The 19,632-nt window shown below is 42.9% G+C and overlaps 1 protein-coding gene across 1 annotated transcript in view; it reads left to right on the forward strand.

The window, feature by feature from the left end:
• Positions 1-19,632, forward strand: part of Ntn4 (netrin 4) — a 105,207-nt gene that overhangs the window by 49,445 nt on the left and 36,130 nt on the right. Inside the window, exon 4 of the mRNA XM_052753133.1 lies at positions 17,307-17,433. Within this exon, the coding sequence (XP_052609093.1) occupies positions 17,307-17,433 (127 nt within the window). The remainder of the gene's footprint in view (positions 1-17,306; positions 17,434-19,632) is intronic.

The following is a 19,632-nucleotide window of genomic DNA, read 5'->3' on the forward strand; positions in this document are numbered from 1 at the left end:
GCTGGGATTAAAGGCATGTGGTCTCCAAAGCGAGTTCCAGGAAAGGTGCAAAGCTACACAGAGAAACCCTGTCTCGAAAAAACCAACCCCCCCCCAAAAAAAATTCTGGATCAAGTCAGGTGTGGTGGTGCATGCCTTTAATCCCAAACACTCAGGAGGCAGAGGCAGGTGAATCTCTGTAAATTCAAGGTCAGCCTGATCTACACAGTGAGTTTCAGGCAGGTGAATCTCTGTGGGTTCAAATCCAGCCTAGTCTACATAGTGAGTTTTAGGACAGCCAGAGCTACAGAGTGGGATGCTGTCTTAAAAACAAAATCAAGCCGGGCGTGGTGGTACACGCCTTTAATCCCAGCACTCGGGAGGCAGAGGCAGGCGGATCTCTGTGAGTTCGAGGCCAGCCTGGTCTACAAAGCTAGTTCCAGGAAAGGCGCAAAGCTACACAGAGAAACCCTGTCTCGAAAAAACAAAAAAACAAAAACAAAAACAAAACAAAACAAAAAAAAAATCAAAACAACAACAAAAATTCTGGATCAATATATGACTGAATTAATAAGAGAAGTATGTTAAGAAAATGTTAAAGCGTTGGAGATTTAACTCAGTGGTAGAGTGCAAGGCCCTGGGTTCGGTCCTCAGCTCCGGAAGAAAAAAAATTAAAAAAAAATATAATGTTAAAATTAACAATAATGGCTAGCCTTGATGTCATACATATATATACACACATACATATATTTTTCTCTTTTTCTTTTTTTTTTTTGGTTTTTCGAGACAGGGTTTCTCTGTGTAGCTTTGCGCCTGTCCTGGAACTCACTTGGTAGCCCAGGCTGGCCTCGAACTCACAGAGATCCGCCTGGCTCTGCCTCCCGAGTGCTGGGATTAAAGGCGTGCGCCACCACCGCCCGGCATATTTTTCTCTTTTAATCCTCTAACAAATATAAGGCCAATATTTATGCATCTTTATAAATAGGAAGCTGTATTTGTTACAAGAGACCTTGCCTAGGATTATTGAGAAGAGGAATTAGGAATTACTTGTATCTAATTGTAAATTTTTATTTTCTTTATGTCACATAGAGGCAAGAAGAGAGCCCCAGAGCCCTAGAACATCAGTTCTCAATTTGAGGGTCGCAAACCAGATACCCTGCATATCAGATATCTACATTAAAATTCATAACAGTAACAAAATCACAGTTGTAAAGTAGCAATGAAAATAATTTTATGGTTGGGGGTCACCACACCATGAGGAACTGTGTTAAAGGGTTACAGTATTAGGAAGGGTGAGAACCACTGGCCCTAGAGTTTCGTATAGATTGCTTATTGCTTTCAGTTGATTGTTATTGTGGTCTTATGAAAGCAATACATAAAGACCAAAATATATTTTAGGATCATCTCAAGTATCCTTTTATTTATTTTCATAAATCCCCTCAGGCAAGCATTGTAAACATTTGTAATCATGCAGATATTAACAGTGATCCAGAGGCACACTTCTTCAGAGAATATTAAACTATCTTCAGTGTTTTTAATTATTTGATTTCCCTAAAACTGTGTAAAGGAGCCGGGCAGTGGTGGCAGCGCATGCCTTTAATCCCAGCAGAGCCAGGCGGATCTGTGTGAGTTCGAGGCCAGCCTGGTCTACAGAGCGAGATCCGGGACAGGCACCAAAACTACACAGAGAAACCCTGTCTTGAAAAAAAAATTATGTAAAGGAAAAATACATAGTTAATTTCTGATCCTGTCATTACTTTTTCTTTTCTCACTTTCTGTTGTTAGAACATACTGACTGAACAAAACAATGGTCACTGTGACGTTTTCATATGCCCACGTATGGCACTTCGATCACGTGCCATTGTTTTTTCTTAAACTATTTCTCAGGGTACAGGTGGAATAAAAACTCTTGGGACATCTTTAATGTGATTTTTCTTGGTCTATCCAAACACATAATAGACATTCATTTCTATTTACTCTCTAATGGATCTTAATAATAAAATTCCATTCTAACCTTCACAGAAGTCACTTTTTCTCCCCATAAAAAGTGTGTGTGCGCGAACACAGTGAAAGGGAGTATTCCACAGAGGCCAGAAGAGGACACTGGATCCTCTTAAGCTCGAGTTCCAGGGCTGTCCAGTGTGGGTACTGGGAATCCAGTTCTCATCCCCTGCAAAGAGCCCCAAGCCTCCAACACTAAAGAGTCATTCTTCCAGTTCCATAAGTCATAGAACTTAAAAAAAAAAACAGAATAATTATAAATATGAAGACATGTATTATCTTAAGTACATCATTTATCCCTCACTGTAATATATAATACTGGCTTTGTACTTAATTTATTATAATAGACATTTCAAATTTTTTTCATATTCCTTAACAGCATCATACAATAGAAATTTGTGTTTTTAATTATGATAAACCTTCAAATATTTTTGTCTAGGCTTTGCACTGTTTTTCCTATTAGAAAAAGAAGTTATACTTTATACTTTTTATTAAGGAGAAAAGAGAATGGTATGTTCTTGTTTACACAAGTTTATTTTAACACACATCTAGAGGACTATACAATTTGAAACTCAGTTTATCGACTGAGTTTACTATCATCAGAAAATCAACCAATGTAATCTGCTATAATCATAAAAGGCAAAACCTACCTGATCTTCTCAGTAGACCAACATCCTCTCAAAAATAATGAAGAAAAGCACTCAGTAAACTAGGAATAGAGAAGCCATCCTCCTCACAGTAAAGGATAGCTACATTAAACAGCATACACAATGGTGAAGGATGGCCACACTGGACAGCATACATACACAATGGTGAAGGATGGTCACACTGGACAGCATACATACATAATGGTGAAGGATAGCCACACTGGACTGCATACATACACAATGGTGAAGGATGGCCACACTGGACAGCATACATACATAATGGTGAAGGATAGCCACACTGGACTGCATACATAATGGTGAAGGATAGCCACACTGGACAGCATACATACACAATGGTGAAGGATAGCCACACTGGACTGCATACATACACAATGGTGAAGGATGGTCACACTGGACAGCATACATACACAATGGTGAAGGATGGTCACACTGGACAGCATACATACATAATGGTGAAGGATAGCCACATTGGACTGCATACATAATGGTGAAGGATAGCCACACTGGACTGCATACATAATGGTGAAGGATAGCCACACTGGACTGCATACATAATGGTGAAGGATGGTCACACTGGACAGCTTACATACACAATGGTGAAGGATAGCCACACTGGACTGCATACATAATAGTGAAGGATAGCCACACTGGACAGCTTACATACACAATGGTGAAGGATAGCCACACTGGACTGCATACATACACAATGGTGAAGGATAGCCACACTGGACTGCATACATACACAATGGTGAAGGATAGCCACACTGGACAGCTTACATACACAATGGTGAAGGATAGCCACACTGGACAGCATACATACATAATGGTGAAGGATGGTCACACTGGACAGCATACATACACAATGGTGAAGGATGGTCACACTGGACAGCTTACATACATAATGGTGAAGGATAGCCACACTGGACAGCTTACATACACAATGGTGAAGGATAGCCACACTGGACAGCATACATACACAATGGTGAAGGATGGTCACACTGGACAGCTTACATACATAATGGTGAAGGATAGCCGCACTGGACTGCATACATAATGGTGAAGGATAGCCACACTGGACTGCATACATAATGGTGAAGGATAGCCACACTGGACTGCATACATATACAATGGTGAAGGATAGCCACACTGGACTGCATACATACACAATGGTGAAGGATGGTCACACTGGACAGCATACATACATAATGGTGAAGGATAGCCACACTGGACTGCATACATACATAATGGTGAAGGATAGCCACACTGGACTGCATACATACATAATGGTGACAAAAAACAGTGTTTTCCCTCCACTATCAGGAACAAGACAAGTATTCCTGTTCTCACTGCCTGTTTAACTTTGTGCTGGAAACACCAGCCTAGGCAATTAGTACAAAATAAGACATAAAAGACAACTAGATTGGTAGATCCGGATTCAAGACCATCCTCGGTGGCACAGAGAATTCCAGTTGCAGAGAGCCTGAGACCCTGTCTCAGAAAACAAAAAACAAAACAACACAATGAAAAAGACTATTCAGTGGCAATGAACAGTCTCTTCAACAAATGTCGAGCCAATCACAAAAATATATTTGGACCTCTACCACACACCACGCAAAAGACAAGTCAAGATGGACCAACAGACCTAAACCCAGGGCTAACATTGTAAGCTCTCAGAAGGCAACACGGGTCAACTGTGACTTTGTCTTAGGGGTGGTTTAGATGTGACACCCAAAAGCACAAGAAACAACAACAAAAATAAGCTGGACAGGGTGGCGCCCACCTTTAATCCCAGCACTCGGGAGGCAGAGGCAGGCGGACCTCTAAGTTCAAGGCCAGCCTGGTCTACAGAGTGGGTTCCAGGACAGCCAGGGCTACCCGGAGAGCTGCTATCTCAGAAAGTAAATGAATACATAATTAAATACATGTTTGACTTCATCAAAATCAAAAACTGCTACACAAGGGACACCATCAAGAAAGTGGATATACAGGACGGCAGAAGAACCCTTCCAGATCACCTCTCTGTAAGGTTCTAATATCCATGGTGTATGTAAAGAATTCTCACAGCTCAACAACAGAAAATCGATCTGGTTTTTAGAGGGAAAACACTCGAGCAGACATTCCTTTAAAGAAGTACGCGAAGGGTCAGCCCGTACGTGGGAAGATTCTCCGTATCTTTAGTCATTTAGATGGATGCACACCAAAGCAACCACGAGACACCACTTCACATCTACTACACAGCTGTCACCGAAAGGATAAACAGTCCCAAGTGCTGGTGAGGACGGGGAGATGATGCAGGGCTGAGGAATGCCAAGTGACAGTGGCTGCTGTGGAGAACAGTGTGCCATTTCCTCAGAGGTCAAGACAGAGTGATGGTATGATCCAGAAGTTTTACTCTTCCCTCTGCACGCAAATGAATTGAAACGATGTTTACATGAAATCTCGAACATGAACGTTCACAGCAGCATTATTCATAGTAGCAAAAGAGTTGATACCGCACAATGCTCCTCAATTGATGAACACATGAACAAAATACAGCATACCCATAATCCCGTATTCTCCAGCCTTCATAAGGAATGAAGTTCCCGTACACACTTCAACATGGCTAGATCTTGTAAACATTAAACTACGCAAAAGAAGACGGACACAGAAGCCCTATTTTTTTTTTTTTTTTTTTTGCTTTTGTATGAAATGTACAAAGTGAAAAAAATCCATAAAGGCAAAGTAAGTTGGCAGTTGCTGAGTGCTAAGACTTGGGAAAACGGGGAAGGAGTGCCCGCTTCATCTGTCCTGTTTAAGAGTGAGGAAAAGCTCTACATTCGTGTTAGTGCTTGTACAACATATTGGCTGTGCTGAAAACCACTGTGTTATGCCCTACCAAGACGAAAATGACAAACTCTTTGGGAAAACTACCTCAAAAAGAGAACAGAGCTGTTAGAACAGTCCCTCCGGAACAAACCCAAAAGGCAAATGCGGATGTTTACAGAAGAACTTTGCACACTGGCTGTATTTCTTTTCTAGTTTCAGTCTTGAAACTGACTATTTTTAAAAACAGTACCTTGGACGGAAACTGGTACTTTAGCTACCTGTGGCTGCTGTTTTCTGGCCACATTCAGAGGATCACAGATTTCTTAACGGCTCTGTCAGCTTTTAAGTAAGTGACTTGCTTCTACCTTAACCTTTTATATGAGCATGCTTTAAAAAAAAATGCAGATCACATTTTACAGAACGCACGACGAAACAGGCAATTTTCTAGGATGAGGAGCAGCCTCTGAATAAAGTAATTCAACAACAAGAAACCATGGAAGAAATACGCCCTGGCAACTAGCTTCTTGGGCTCCAATCTGAGGCTCATTTATCTTAAACAAGTCAACTTCTGTAACGCCCTCTGCACTGTATAGAACACTGAGTGACAGTCACCCAGCGCCGTGAAGGAAGAGGGAACGGGGTGAGAAATGAGAGCCAGACTGAATTAGGAAGGGGGAGGGGTCGTAAGAGAATGCAAAGTAGTCAGTCGCAGGGAATTTTCCTTTAAAACAAGCAAAGGCTATGTGAGCGCATTGAGCGAGCGTCATTGAGGTGAAAAGTACTTAGCAAAGCACCACGTTCTCAGAGACTTTACCTGGCCCCCCACTCATTTTAAAAACTTATCTAAATCCTAAAAGACGTTGGGTAAGACCCTACAAAACCTGCCTTCAGCCTCACATCAAACTGCTTCACACAAAATGAGTTCTCATTCATTCTCTCTCTCTCTCTCTCTCTCTCTCTCTCTCTCTCTCTCTCTCTCTCTCTCTCTCTCTCATTCTTGTGTAACATAGGAAGACTTAGCAGCAGATAGATGCATGTCGTTAATTCCACTATTACCTCCTGAGACTGTGAAAATTAAATGGCTGTTAAGAAACTGAAATTGAGATCTTCCTTTTCTTCCCTCAAAGAGATTGCATCATAAGCAGCTATTTTAAGTATTCATGGGAAGGATAAAAAAAAAACAACAACAAAATCCCCTTGATGGCATCACTGTACTGAGGTGGAACTTCTGGTATTTGGGGGCCTCTTGGGGAGTCTTATCTCGTGTGCTGCGAAAAGGATAGACCGGTACGTGTGACATCAGACGACGAAAACCACACTTAGCAGAGCCATGGGGCACACGAGGGAGCTGAGTGGCCATTAGCCGCTGTCCCCAGAACCGAGTGAGCTCGGTGGCCAGGCACTAGTTTGGCTTGAAAGACATTTCCAATTAGCTGTCTGCTGAGGAGCTTTCTTAGACAGAGCGCTATAGGAAATGAGAGGGGGAAATGTAGCAATATTTATCCACTTTTTAAAACCCGGCTTGTGCTTTATATTTGCGGTTGGAGAAACTGGAAGGGATAGAGCCAACGTCACATCCTGAAGCCATGAGGTCTCAGATACACTGGAACAGGTGTCATATAGTCAAGAGCATCTAACTCTATGGCCACTGCCTGCATGTGGATCTCAAGCCAGACGGTGTGTACACACTTGCCCAGTTCACCTGTATGATCTAGTCAAACAACTTATCTGTAGACAGAATCATTTTTACCTTAGTAATCAGAAATAATTTTTAAATCCATTAGAAGCATAGTAATAATAATGATAATAATAATAATGACAATAATAATAATAATAATTTCTCTGCGATGAAGGGAGTAATGCGGGACACCCTCCTAAATCAGAAGTAATATGGTCTTATCTAAACGCCTCTTCAAAGGGCACTGCATTGTTTAGTTCAATGGTGTTATTTGTATTTTTACTGAAGAGGGAAAAATCAAGTGCCCCGTGATACTAAAATGAGGAAGCTATGGGAATTATATTTGTAAAAATATAAGACATTCAAAACGCATTTATCTTTATAAAACATGTTGAAGTTCTATCTTTAGAAGTAAATTCTTAAGGTTTATTTTTTCCTTCTGTTTGTTTTTTTGGACTGGGTCCACAGCATGTAGCTCTGGCAGGCCCAAAGCTTGCTAGGCCTCGACTGACCTTAACTTGTGGTCCCCCACCTCCGCCTCCCAGAATGATGGGGTGTCAGAGTGTACACAACACACTCAACCTCTTTATTACTCTTGTTCTTTAGAGATAGAGACTCACGTTGTACCCCAGGCTGCTCCTGAATAGCGTTATTCATTCGGTCCTCCTGCCTCAGCGCCCCAAGAAGCCGAGACCACAGCACAAGCCACCATGTCTGGCTTCAAGTAGCCTTGAAAAAACAAGAGGAAGGGGGAAAGGAGAGGGGGGGAAAGAGAGATGGAGGAAGAGAGAGAGCAAGAGAGGGTGAGAGACAGTGACAGACTGAGACTGGAATATACCTCAGCTGGTCGAGCACTGTGGCAGTGGCCAGACCCTGTCTTCAATCCCTAGTACCACAAAACAAGATGGCTCACTGGTTAAAGAGCGTGGACTGCTCTTCCAGAGGACCCGGGTTCAAATCCCAGCACCCACATCTACTCACAACTGTCAGTAACTTTCAAGATCTGATACCCTCACACAGACATACATGCAGGCAAGACACCGATGCACATAAAATAATAAAAATAAATTAAAAAAAAAACCACTTCACAGACATGGGTGTTAATGTGTCAGAACCAGTAAGACATTATAACAATTCAAATTAAAAATTAAAAAATACAGACAGACGTAGGCAAATACAAAAGTACAGAATTCTGAAGTGAGTCAGGCATGGCGGCTCAAACCTATGATCTCAGCACTTGGAAGGCTGAGGCAGGAGGGTTGCTTTGAGTTAGAGGCAAGCCTGGGCTACGTAGCAAGTGGAAATAATAATTTGCATTCTTTCAACACAACTTATTTTCTAATACAACTGATTTGGGCTTTTACGGATACTGGTTTTCTACAACTTAGGGAGAGATAAAACAGCTCAGTGATAATCAAACTCACTATCAACCCAGAACACTTCACTAGCTAGGATACTTAGCAAGTGGGGTTCCCCTCCTCCATTAAAGAGTTTTTCTTCACAAATGTTTTCCAGCAGAGACAATCTGGCTAATTAAACAGAGGATGAGGCAAAAAAAAAAAAAAAAAAATCCTTCTGGGAATGAGGTTTCCCAGTTGGACGCTATCCGGGACTCTCCAGTCCACAGCTACAAACAGAAGTATTCCTGATCCCTGGCCTCAGAAAGGAGAGACCTGCTTTGTTCTGTTTAATTCTCTACGAAGTAGAAGAGCATCTCACAGTTCCTTAAGAGCCCAACATTTAAATTGCTCCAACTCACAAAAAAACAAAAACCCAAGCTATTGAGAATGAGAACACTATGCCATGAGAATAATTAACTCCTTTCAATTTGGCTTTAAAAAAAGACTGAGTGTGTTTGAGCTGGAGTGGCAACTCAGGTGTTAAGAGCTCTAGCTGCTTTTCCAGAGGACCCGGGTTCCATTCCCAGCGCCCATAGGAAAGGCTCATAACCATCTGTAACTCCAGTCTCAGGGGATCCAACACTTTCTTCTGGCCTCTGTGTGTACGTGGTACACAGACATACATGCAGGTAAAACACTCATACACATATAAATAAATAGGTAGGTAGGTAGACAGACAGATAGATAGAATTTTACAGATTGAGTGGAAGGGGGGTTACAGTTTTTCACTTACAGTTTTTTGGGTTTTTTTTTTTCATTTGTTTTGTTCACTGCTTTATATTAAGTTGGATGGATGAACTTGGGTGAACTTGGGTGGGGGTCATTTATGTGGATGAGGGCAATGTCCAGTGGCTACACCATTGAGGAATACGATTCCCCTTGCCCTTGCAACCTTTATCTGCCCACAGGTTCCTTCAGGACGGGGGAGGGGTCTTTACAAGCCCCTTCCCTATCCATGCTGGAATGTTACTGGCCCAGTCTTGTGCAGGTCCTGTGCAGACAGCCACTGCTGCTATGAGGCCATGCATCTGCCATGAACCAGAACACAGCATTTTACACTGTTCCTTCTTGTACGCCAACTCTTTTTTTTTTTTTGGAGGGGGAGGGGGTTGAGACAGGGTTTCTCTGTGTAGCCCTGGCTGTCCTAGAACTCACTCTGTAGCCCAGGCTGGCCTCGAACTCACAGAGATCCACCTGCCTCTGCCTCCCGAGTGCTGGGATTAAAGGCGTGCGCCACCACCGCTGGTTGGAACTGGTGTTTTAAGTGTACAGATAGAAAGGGTTTGCATGCAACCAATGAGTTTCTTACGTTCTTCTTCATCCCTTCTTGCTGGATACTTACTTGTGGCAGGTCAGTCTTCCTGTATTCCCTTATCCTCAAAACGGCCTGGCTTTACCACAAATCCAGGCCAACTCTATCCTGAAGAACTGTGTGTGTGTGTGTGTGTGTGTGTGTGTGTGTGTGTGTGTGTACACATATGTACCTATGCATACCTACACACAGGCACATGCATGCCACAAGTGTGGAGGTCAGCGGACAACGTGTAGGAGTTGGTTCTCTCCTTCTGCCCTGTGGGTTTCAGAGATCAGATTCAGGCCATAGCCTGGGCGGGCAGCATCCCCACCCACTGAACCATCCCGCCAGCTTCCAAAAAGTTACTGAAGGGCGCACTGGCTGGGGACACAGCAGCATCATTTAGAGATCACTCTGAACTGGTTCTGGCCAAGTGGATCCCTCAAAATCTGCCCTTCAGGTCTTACAAACAGGGGTTAGGTTGGGAACTCAGGAGTCAAGTCATTCTATCAGTCCTTGAAGTCTGGACATTTGGACAAATTATTGAAGCCCTCCGGGCCTTGGTTTAATCCATTCTGAAAGTGGGCAATGCTAATTATTCCTGCCTTCTAATAAGGTTTCTGTGTGAACCAAGTTAATTAATATTTATATGGTGCCTAGAACAACACATGGCACACTGTAGAAGCTGGGCATTATAATCACTACTATTGTTATTATTATTCACCATCATCCATGGCAGATCCGTGTTGCAGCAGTCCTCTCAGAGACACTCGAGTATGAACTAATACAGCCTTTACGGAAAGCATCTTGGTCGTGCGGCATTCACTAAACAACTGTAGGGAGCTCATGCCCACTTCTCATGCAGAGCTAACTTCCAGCCTTCTCGGCTGTTTTAAATAAATCGCTAAGGTCCTCAACGTCCTGCTAAGCATATATCAACGGAAGGGGGAAAAGCGTGTATTTACTGATAACCTATTATATTGTGGTTGGGGAAATTCAAAGAACCGGCAGCCACTGTTTCCTGCAAGAGTTTATAATCTAGTGGAGAGAGATACGCATTTTGGTTCTCACGCAGAGTGCAGAAGCTTAGCATTTCCTTCAGAAATTTGCATTGGCTCCATTCATGCTTTCTCCCAAGTGTCAGTCAAGGGTTGGTCTTGGCAAATTAATGAAGGAGGCAAAGTCTGTCTCTGGCCCCTTTCCTCTCTGCCTAACACATTCCTTTCAGTTCCTCCAGGAAGTCCATTCTTCCTCCAAGCTACTCCGTCTCCAGCACCGATATGCATAATCTCCACTGTCAGGGTTTCCACTAATCACGTAAGGTGTATTTGTGCCAGGAGCTCTGGAACCTGGTACATCACTAGAGCTGAAGAACAGATCTCTACGAGAAGCATTTCAGGGTTGAAGCTAGACGAAAAGAACAGTCTCAGATTCGAACCAACTTTCCTTCTGCATCTGTAATGGCTTTTCCCTCTCTGCCTATCCACACAGCCCACGCTGTCTGAGACCAGCTGTTTTAGTTAGTGTTCTGGTACAGCCTGAAGATTAAACTACACAGCGGTCTGCTTCCTTGCCTTCTCCCTGTCTGTATTGTTAGGTGAGGATTGGAACTCCCCTCAGCCTATTTTGTCCATCCTGACAGAATGCTTCAAGCTCCTTTCCCACCAAACTCGTTATGAAGGTCTCTCTTCCCCACAGAACTCTTACTCCTGTTAAATTAAAACATGCCTCGAACTCACAGAGATCCACCTGCCTCTGCCTCCCGAGTGCTGGGATTAAAGGCGTGCGCCACCACCGCTGGTTGGAACTGGTGTTTTAAGTGTACAGATAGAAAGGGTTTGCATGACAGGAAAGGGCGTGTTTTGTGTTTTGATGTTTTCCTCCCAGAGCTTCCTATTCATGGGCTGTCGTGGAGCACTGCTGTGCATGGTCTTGTCCCACATGAGAAGAGCACACTCCAACAGGCTAGCCTGCTGTTAGAATTCCTCTCTTTTCATGCAGAAGTTCGTTCCTTCAGACGCTAATCCTGTTCTATAAGGAGGACATACTTTCTCCTCAGTTTTTCTTCCCGTTTGGTCTTAAGAGGCCACACAGCTTCTTCCCACTCTCTAGGTGATTTGTTAGAGCTAAACAGAGACTCATAGAATGCCACGGTCGTCACGGCCGTCAAGTGTGCATTCTTGGCTCACAGGCTCTCTTCTTTCCACAGCCGCTTTTTTAAGGTTTTACGACGGTATGACACGATGTTCATTTTCTACTAGAATTCAAAGTGGCACAGTAATGACAATAAAACCATGTGTATGTAAGTTATCACAGGGCCAGGCAGTGGTGGCGCACGCCTTTAATCCCAGCACTCGGGAGGCAGAGCCAGGCGGATCTCTGTGAGTGCGAGGCCAGCCTGGTCTCTACAGAGCGAGATCCAGGACAGGCACCAAAACTACATGGAGAAACCCTGTCTCAAAATAATAATAATAATAATAATAATAATAATAATAATAATAATAATAATAAGTTATCACAGACAAGAAAATTACTCCATTTTTGAAATTCAACAATGTCTTCATATGAAGTTATAAAACATGTCTCCCATTAACTTACACGATTGTTTTCTGTAGGATCTGAATAAAAGACTCAAACGGTGGTTGTACCTTTCTCAGAAACGGTAGGAAGCTGATTTTTGTCGCATGCTCCCTAAAGAACTTAGCATATGTTGAGTCCCGTGAAACACTAGCCCTTTTGAAATGGTGAAAGTCCATGGGGAACATCATCACCAGGTAACCAAGTGCATGGCTATTAGGGAGAAATCATTAGAACAATCTTCACTCTAAGATGGCTTAAGCGGTCCCTAAGCCAAGTGAAGCTCCATCTCCAGACTGTTCATGCTCATTCATTTATCTGTGCTATGTACATTAGGGCAAGAAATAAGAAATACGCTCTTGGCTCTTCTGTGTGTCCTGTCAGAAGTTTCTGACATTGGTGAGAGGGGACAGAACCCTCTGACAGTCCAGAAAGAACTGGGCATTGCGACTAGCTGCCTGCAGTTGAACAGAGTCCAAAGTACAAAGACACGGGCCTTCTTCATATTGCTTCAGTTTTCTTAAGGACCCCAAAAGTTTTTTAAAGGTCATCTAAGCCAATCTTCCAGCTAATATTTAAATATTCTATAACATCTCTGGGCTGGAGAGGTGGCTCAGTGGTTAAGAGCATGTACTGCTCTTGCAGAGGACCCAAATTTGGTTCCCAGCTCCTTATTTAGGGGTTCATAAGTGCCTGTTAACTCCAGCTTCAGGGGATCTGACACCCTCTTCTGGAATCTGCAGGTACCAGCACTCATATGTGTACACACCCATGTACAGACACACAGATTAATTTATATAGTTTTGTATATATAATAAAATCAATCTTTTTTAAAATCTACATCTAAATAAATGATTGTTCAATCACAAGCGCTTAATACTATCGGTCACCAGATTCCCGCCATCCCACCATCTCTTGCTATGACCAATGACAATGTCAATCACATGACAGTTGACCACTGGAAGTCAAAATGAACCAATAAAAAAGAGAAAAAGAACGTTGCTCTCCCAGACCAATCTTCTGACAATGAATCGGAAAGGCAATTGTGCCTGATTTTTGGCCCCACCTAAATTCTTATGTGTACGGCCTCAAGTGGGAGAAGATGATATTTTCCTTTTCCTATCTATCTGGTTTTAATACACAATTATTGTAACAAAATGGCACAGCTCCTAATGAACACACTGGTCCAGTAATTCCTCCAATGGCTTGTTTCACAAGTTACACAAGTACCTTCCTATGAGGAATGTGCTAAAAATGAGTAGAAAACAGGTTCATTTTAGTGGTAAATAGAATTGTATGTAATTATAAAAATTTCGGCTGGAAGGAAGTAGCACACGCCTTCAATCCCAGCACTCAGAAGGCAGAGGCAGGCAGGTAGATCTCTGTGAGTTCAAGGCCAGCCTGGCCTACAATGAGTTCCAGGACAGCCAAGGCTACACAGAGAAACCCTGTCTCCAGGAACGGGGGGAATTCTTTGGACATTAACAGAGAAATGTATTCTTAACATTAACAGAGGCATCTCTGAAACTCCTACAATATTCAGATACCTCGGGTAATTAGAAGTTGTGGTTTTGTGGTCAAGATTCATTCCTCATTTTCTAATTAGACAACCAGACAGCGGTGTTAGATGACCTTTTGAGTACATAACTCCATTTTCTCACTCTTTACCTAGTTCGTGTTTATGTACCAAATAGGAGTTATGTTTAACTTGTTACTAAGGTTTCCTTTTTCTGTTTGTTCTCCAAGGAAGACCCAGTTTTACTTGCGAATTTTTCACGAGCATCAAATAGTGGGTGATCTTTCAAGCTTGAACAGCAATAGTCATATCGCTGAGGAAGGATTTCTTGTTTCAAACTGTCTGGGTAATGATTTACAGCTATTTTTGGTAATTCTCAAAATGACAGCTCCTTGAATTTTTCTATGTGCAGAAAAATTTGCTGTCCCAGCATCCTCAGACCCTGGGAGGTCCATTTCAGTCCTTGGCCAATGGGAACAAAGGAATGTTCTGAATAGAACAGAACTGTCAATGTTATCCTGTGACACACGTGAATGTTTGATGAGGTTACCCCTAAGTGTCTGCAACCTCCTGAGGCCTAGAATTTGTGGGACAGAATAACCTGTGAGTTAGGAGAAATTATATATAGGGTTTGGACATCCCAAGACTAAACCTGATAAACTGACTTAGCAACAGTTGAGTTCTTGTAAGGAAAATTAACAGCACCTTTCAATATCATCTTTATATAACCTTTGTTAAGTGGATGCTAAAATAGTTCGAAAGGACGCAAACAAGGAATAAAAATAATTACCTTAATTACCTTTTAAAACCCAAATGTGCCCCAGGCAGTGGTGGCGCACACCTTTAATCCCAGCACTCGGGAGGCAGAGCCAGCGGATCTCTGTGAGGCCAGCTTGGGCTACCAAGTGAGTTCCAGGAAAGGCTCCAAAGCTACACAGAGAAACCCTGTCTCAAATAAATAAAAAATAAAACCACAAATGTTATCAGAAAATACAGGTGGTGTCACTGGCTGGTGGGAGACATAAGCAGGGAGCCGGGGCGAAAAAACAATACAAGAGGAAGGGAAAGAAAAAGTATATCATTAGGCAAGAGGAAGAAAGTAGAAAGAATTTTTCTTGAAGGTGAAGAGAAGTATAACGAATACACTTCCCAGTTATTTCTGTACTTAAAAATCTTCACTGTGTCTGCATTGTCTGCAGGGTAAATTCCAGACTCTTGGAGCTGATGCTTGATGAATGCCATGATCTAGACCGAGCCTGGGTCTCTAATACATACTCTGGCTCCTTTACGGACTGTTTTTTGGACATCCCTTTGCAATTCTCGTCATCTTTTACATCCAGGATGAAAATCCTGTGCAGCCTTCAAGACCCAGCCTCAAACACCACACTGCCTCATAGATCTTCCTTACACTTTAGTTTACAATGTTTACCTGTCCTGGGACGTGTCTTCCTCTCAGCTTGTTAGAAATGCAGCCCATCCATGAAGGCCAGATCAAACCCCATGCCTTTCATCATGCCCTCCACATCTGTCAGCCTCTAACCAATTCTAAATCTTTTGAATTCCAACATCAATTTCATTCTTTTGCATGTATTTATTGTCTTGTTTATTCCTGCATAAATCTTTGTTCCGACTGTACTATATCCTTCCCTTTACAAAAATTTATTTTTATTTTTAATTACGTGTGTAAGTGTGATTGCACACATACATGGGCACGTGCACACACGAGAGTGCCCCCCCCCCCTGCAGAGGTGAGAAATGTTGGATCCCTCTGGAGCTGGAGTTCCAGGCGGCTGTGGGCTTCCTGATACGGATGCTGGGAATTGAACTTGGGTAGGGTCTCCTCTTGAAAAGCAGTCTATGCTCCTAACCCCCATCTCTTCAACCACCCAAATCCTTTATTATTATTATTATTATTATTATTATTAATGTGTTGCCTGTATGTGCACTAGGTGCAGTGCCTGTTGCCCACAGAGGCCACAAGGTGTTAGATCTCTGGGATTGGAGTTAGAGATGGTTGCGGGCCACCACGTAGGTGCTGGGAATCAAACCTCTAGAAGAGCAGCCAATGCTCTGAACCACTGAACCATCCCTCCAGCCACCACCAATTCCTTTCTTAAATAAAAGAAATGCTGTGGTTCTGGAAATGGTCCTGCAGTTAAAAGTGCTTTTGGCTTTTCCAGAGGACCTGGGTTCAGTTCCCAGTACCCAGGACAGGAAGCTCACAACAGCCTGTAACTTCCGCTCTAGGACTCCAGCGCCCTCTTCTGGGCTCTGAGGGCACTGAACACATGTGACATATATTTGCATACACACATAAGTATAAAAATAAACAGGAAGGAGACGCTTTGTGTACCAGACTCAGCGTGCCCTTCTAGATCATCAGTAAGTATTCATTGGCTGATTGACATGATTTGTCACCTTTAGGCTGAATTATTTTAAATACTGTTTCTCAAGAGAAACTTACAGATTCTGAATGGACTCCATTTACAAAGTTTCATATCTGTGGTCACTGTATCAGTATCCAGAGACGCACTTTGGCACTGGACTCCATGGTAATTCTTACTAGGTGACACAAGAAGATGTTATCAGTGAAACAAGGGCCAAACATATTTGCTTAAGAATTCTACTGAAGCATTCTTCTCTGAGAAACACACTGTTTTAGATGACCCCCAAGAATTCAGTTGTGGGGTCAAAAGAGAAGCCCAGTAATTATGACCAAAAAAAATGTATTCAATGTCTTAGCAATATTTATTAGGCTCCTCGATTAATTTTACTTCTAGGAAATACATTTAGGAGAAGTAAAACGTCATACAGGGCTGGAGAAATGGTTCAGTGGTTAGCGAGGCACACACTCTGCCACAAAGCTACATGTTCCTGACATGTTTGTAGAAAAAGTCCTTAATTGCATTTTAAGACACTAGAAATATATATATGTGTGTGTGTGTGTGTGTGTGTGTGTGTGTGTATACTTACATATTTAAATGTTGATATTAATGTTTTTTTAAAAGATTACAAATTTCTAAATTTCCTACAGTAAAGATGCATTATTTTGTGCTAAGAATTTTTCTTAAAAACTAAGGATATATCTAAATACTTACCCAATACCACAGAATTTCTCATTAGGTTCATAGATTCTAGAGTCAAGAAAAAGTATTGCTTCTTATTTCTTTTCTTTTCTTTTTTCTTTTTCTTTCTTTTTTTTTTTTTGAGTTAATCACAAGATGGACTAAAAGAATTCTTCCTCATGCTAGCTAGCTTCTTCAAGAAAGTGAATTAATGCCTTCCGACTGAAAGCGGCTGGTGCCAGGAGGAGACGGACGGAAGGGAGAATTTCTTCCCTAGCGACGTGCCCGCCCGTGCTCACAGCTCTCCTCACTGTTCTTTGCAGGTGCACGGGAAGTGTATGTGTAAACACAACACAGCGGGCAGCCACTGCCAGCGCTGTGCTCCGCTGTACAACGACCGGCCCTGGGAGGCGGCGGACGGCAGAACCGGGGCTCCTAACGAGTGCCGAAGTAAGTATCAACCTCCGCGACTCAAAAGCCTTCTGTGTAGACTCCCCTTATCTGTGAAGGCCTCGTTATCTCCTGACACACAATACAGAGTGGTGGGTGACAGAAGCGAGGCACAAACATACCCATATCGCTGCCCGGCACGACGCCAACCCTTGGAAACAAGTTGGCTTGTAAAGCGGCCAATAGGACCGAGAGGCCGAGAAGGTGCTGTTTGCTGGGATCCTTGCAGGACCCAAATGCTGTCCCTGAGAACTTGACATGGTACAAACATATGTAGACACAGGAGCGACCAAGGACGACAGTGTCCGACTGTCCGTCTGCTCTCCCAGCTGTGATAGTAAATGATAACCATGAAAACGGCTCTTTTAAATTCAGTCCACAAGACAACCCAGTGGAGCGGATCAATCAGTAAGATTAAACGTCTTGCCAGAGTTAGAGAATGAAGGGATGAGGACGCGATCCCAAGTCTTCAGGGTCCTATTAGACACTGTCCCCACTGATGGATAAACCTGCTATTAAACCAGGAAGTCAAGAATGGGATTGTTTTACTGGGACTAATTTTGGGTTTGCATTTGGAGATTAGATAAGGGAAGACCGAACATGGGAAAAGGAACCATTTTTCTATTTTCAGTTTAAATGTTCAGAGTCTCGTCCAGTGGTAGCGGGTAGTCATTCAAGCGGTCAGATGCTCTGAGAAACACGTACTCGCAGAAATGTTTCCAGTCCCAAGCCTGTTTTAGGAGGATTTTTAACTCTTGTGTCTGCTCATGTTTGTACCACCTCAGGTTCTTGGGGACAGCATTTGGGTCCCCCAAAGTGTCCAAGCACATAGCACATTCTTGCCCGCTCAGTCCCATTGGCCGCTTTGAAACTGTCTGTACCGAGAATAAATTTCCGAGAAGTCTCTCCCCATACACAATCCGGAATCAGAATGGATTTGTTTCTAAGAAATGTGAAGGATTTCCTCTTAGCATAAATATCAAGTTACCTTATGCCTTTTAAAGATATGAGTCTGGGAAAAATATCATGACACATCGAGGAAACAATGAAAAAAAAATGCACTAGCATTTTCAAATACAGTTGACTGGGGTGGGGGTCGGGGGATATTTGGATTCTTATCCTAAATCACTTATCAAGTGCATCTAAGGAATGTCTCCTAAATTCCTAGAGTGCCATTGTGGTCCTTCCCATGGAAACTCACTGCATATCTAAATACACATGGACACAGAGACATGTCACGTGGAGCTAAAGACGGATAAGCTTAGAGGTGCCATTGGGAAATTATTACATAAGGAACACCGAGGCCTCCTCTGTAAACTGAGGCTTCAATAGCCGACTTCCTCATACTCGCCAAGTGACAACAACTGAGAAGGTTACTCCATAGAAGATAACTCAAACGAGGCCTGACGGCTCAGCCCTGTGATCTCAGTTACTTGGAAGGCTGAGGCAGGAGACTCCCAAGATCAAAGGCTGCCAGGGCTACAAAGTGAGTTCAGGGATAGCCTGGGCAACCAAGTGAGACTGTCTCAAAATAAAAAGTAAAAAAAGTGGGCCGACACTAAGGCTCAACTTGTAAAGGTGCTTGCCACCAAGCCTGATGACCTGAGTTCAATTCCCCAGGCTCCACACAGAGGAAAGAGTAGAACCTGAGTTCCAGCTGGAATGCACATGGTGGAAGGAGAGAACTGATTGCTGCAAGTTGTCCTCTGAATCCACATGTGTGCAGTGGTGTGTACACATGCATGCACATCTGTGCACACACACACACACACACACACATACACACACACACAGCACCTAGCATGTGTGAAGCCCTAGGTTTGATCTTAGTACCCCCCCAAAAAGATACTTAGGCTCTGTCCACTGTCCATCAGACATTTCTTCCCAGCCTCATGGGTGAGCATGAATTATAGTTTGCATCTGCAATATACATTGTTATTTTCAAGCAATGCCACGAGTCTTAGGTTTTCTCCACAGAGGCAAGAGACCCCCTGAGCCTCAGAGAGTAGCAGGAATAGAAATGGTCGAGTGTCACCATCGAAGAGGAAAACTGGTGACCTCTCAAACCTCTTTCCAAAACAGATGCCAACCTCAGTCTACAGGGTAACCAGAACAGCTTTGCTTGAATGGACATATCTTCCCTTTGATAAATGTTTTAATTTCCTTCCCAGTTGCTATGACAAAATACTCTGACAAAAA

This window comes from Peromyscus californicus, unplaced genomic scaffold (genome assembly GCF_007827085.1).
Source record: "Peromyscus californicus insignis strain IS unplaced genomic scaffold, ASM782708v3 Scaffold_24__1_contigs__length_46423439, whole genome shotgun sequence".
Lineage (NCBI taxonomy): Eukaryota > Metazoa > Chordata > Mammalia > Rodentia > Cricetidae > Peromyscus > Peromyscus californicus.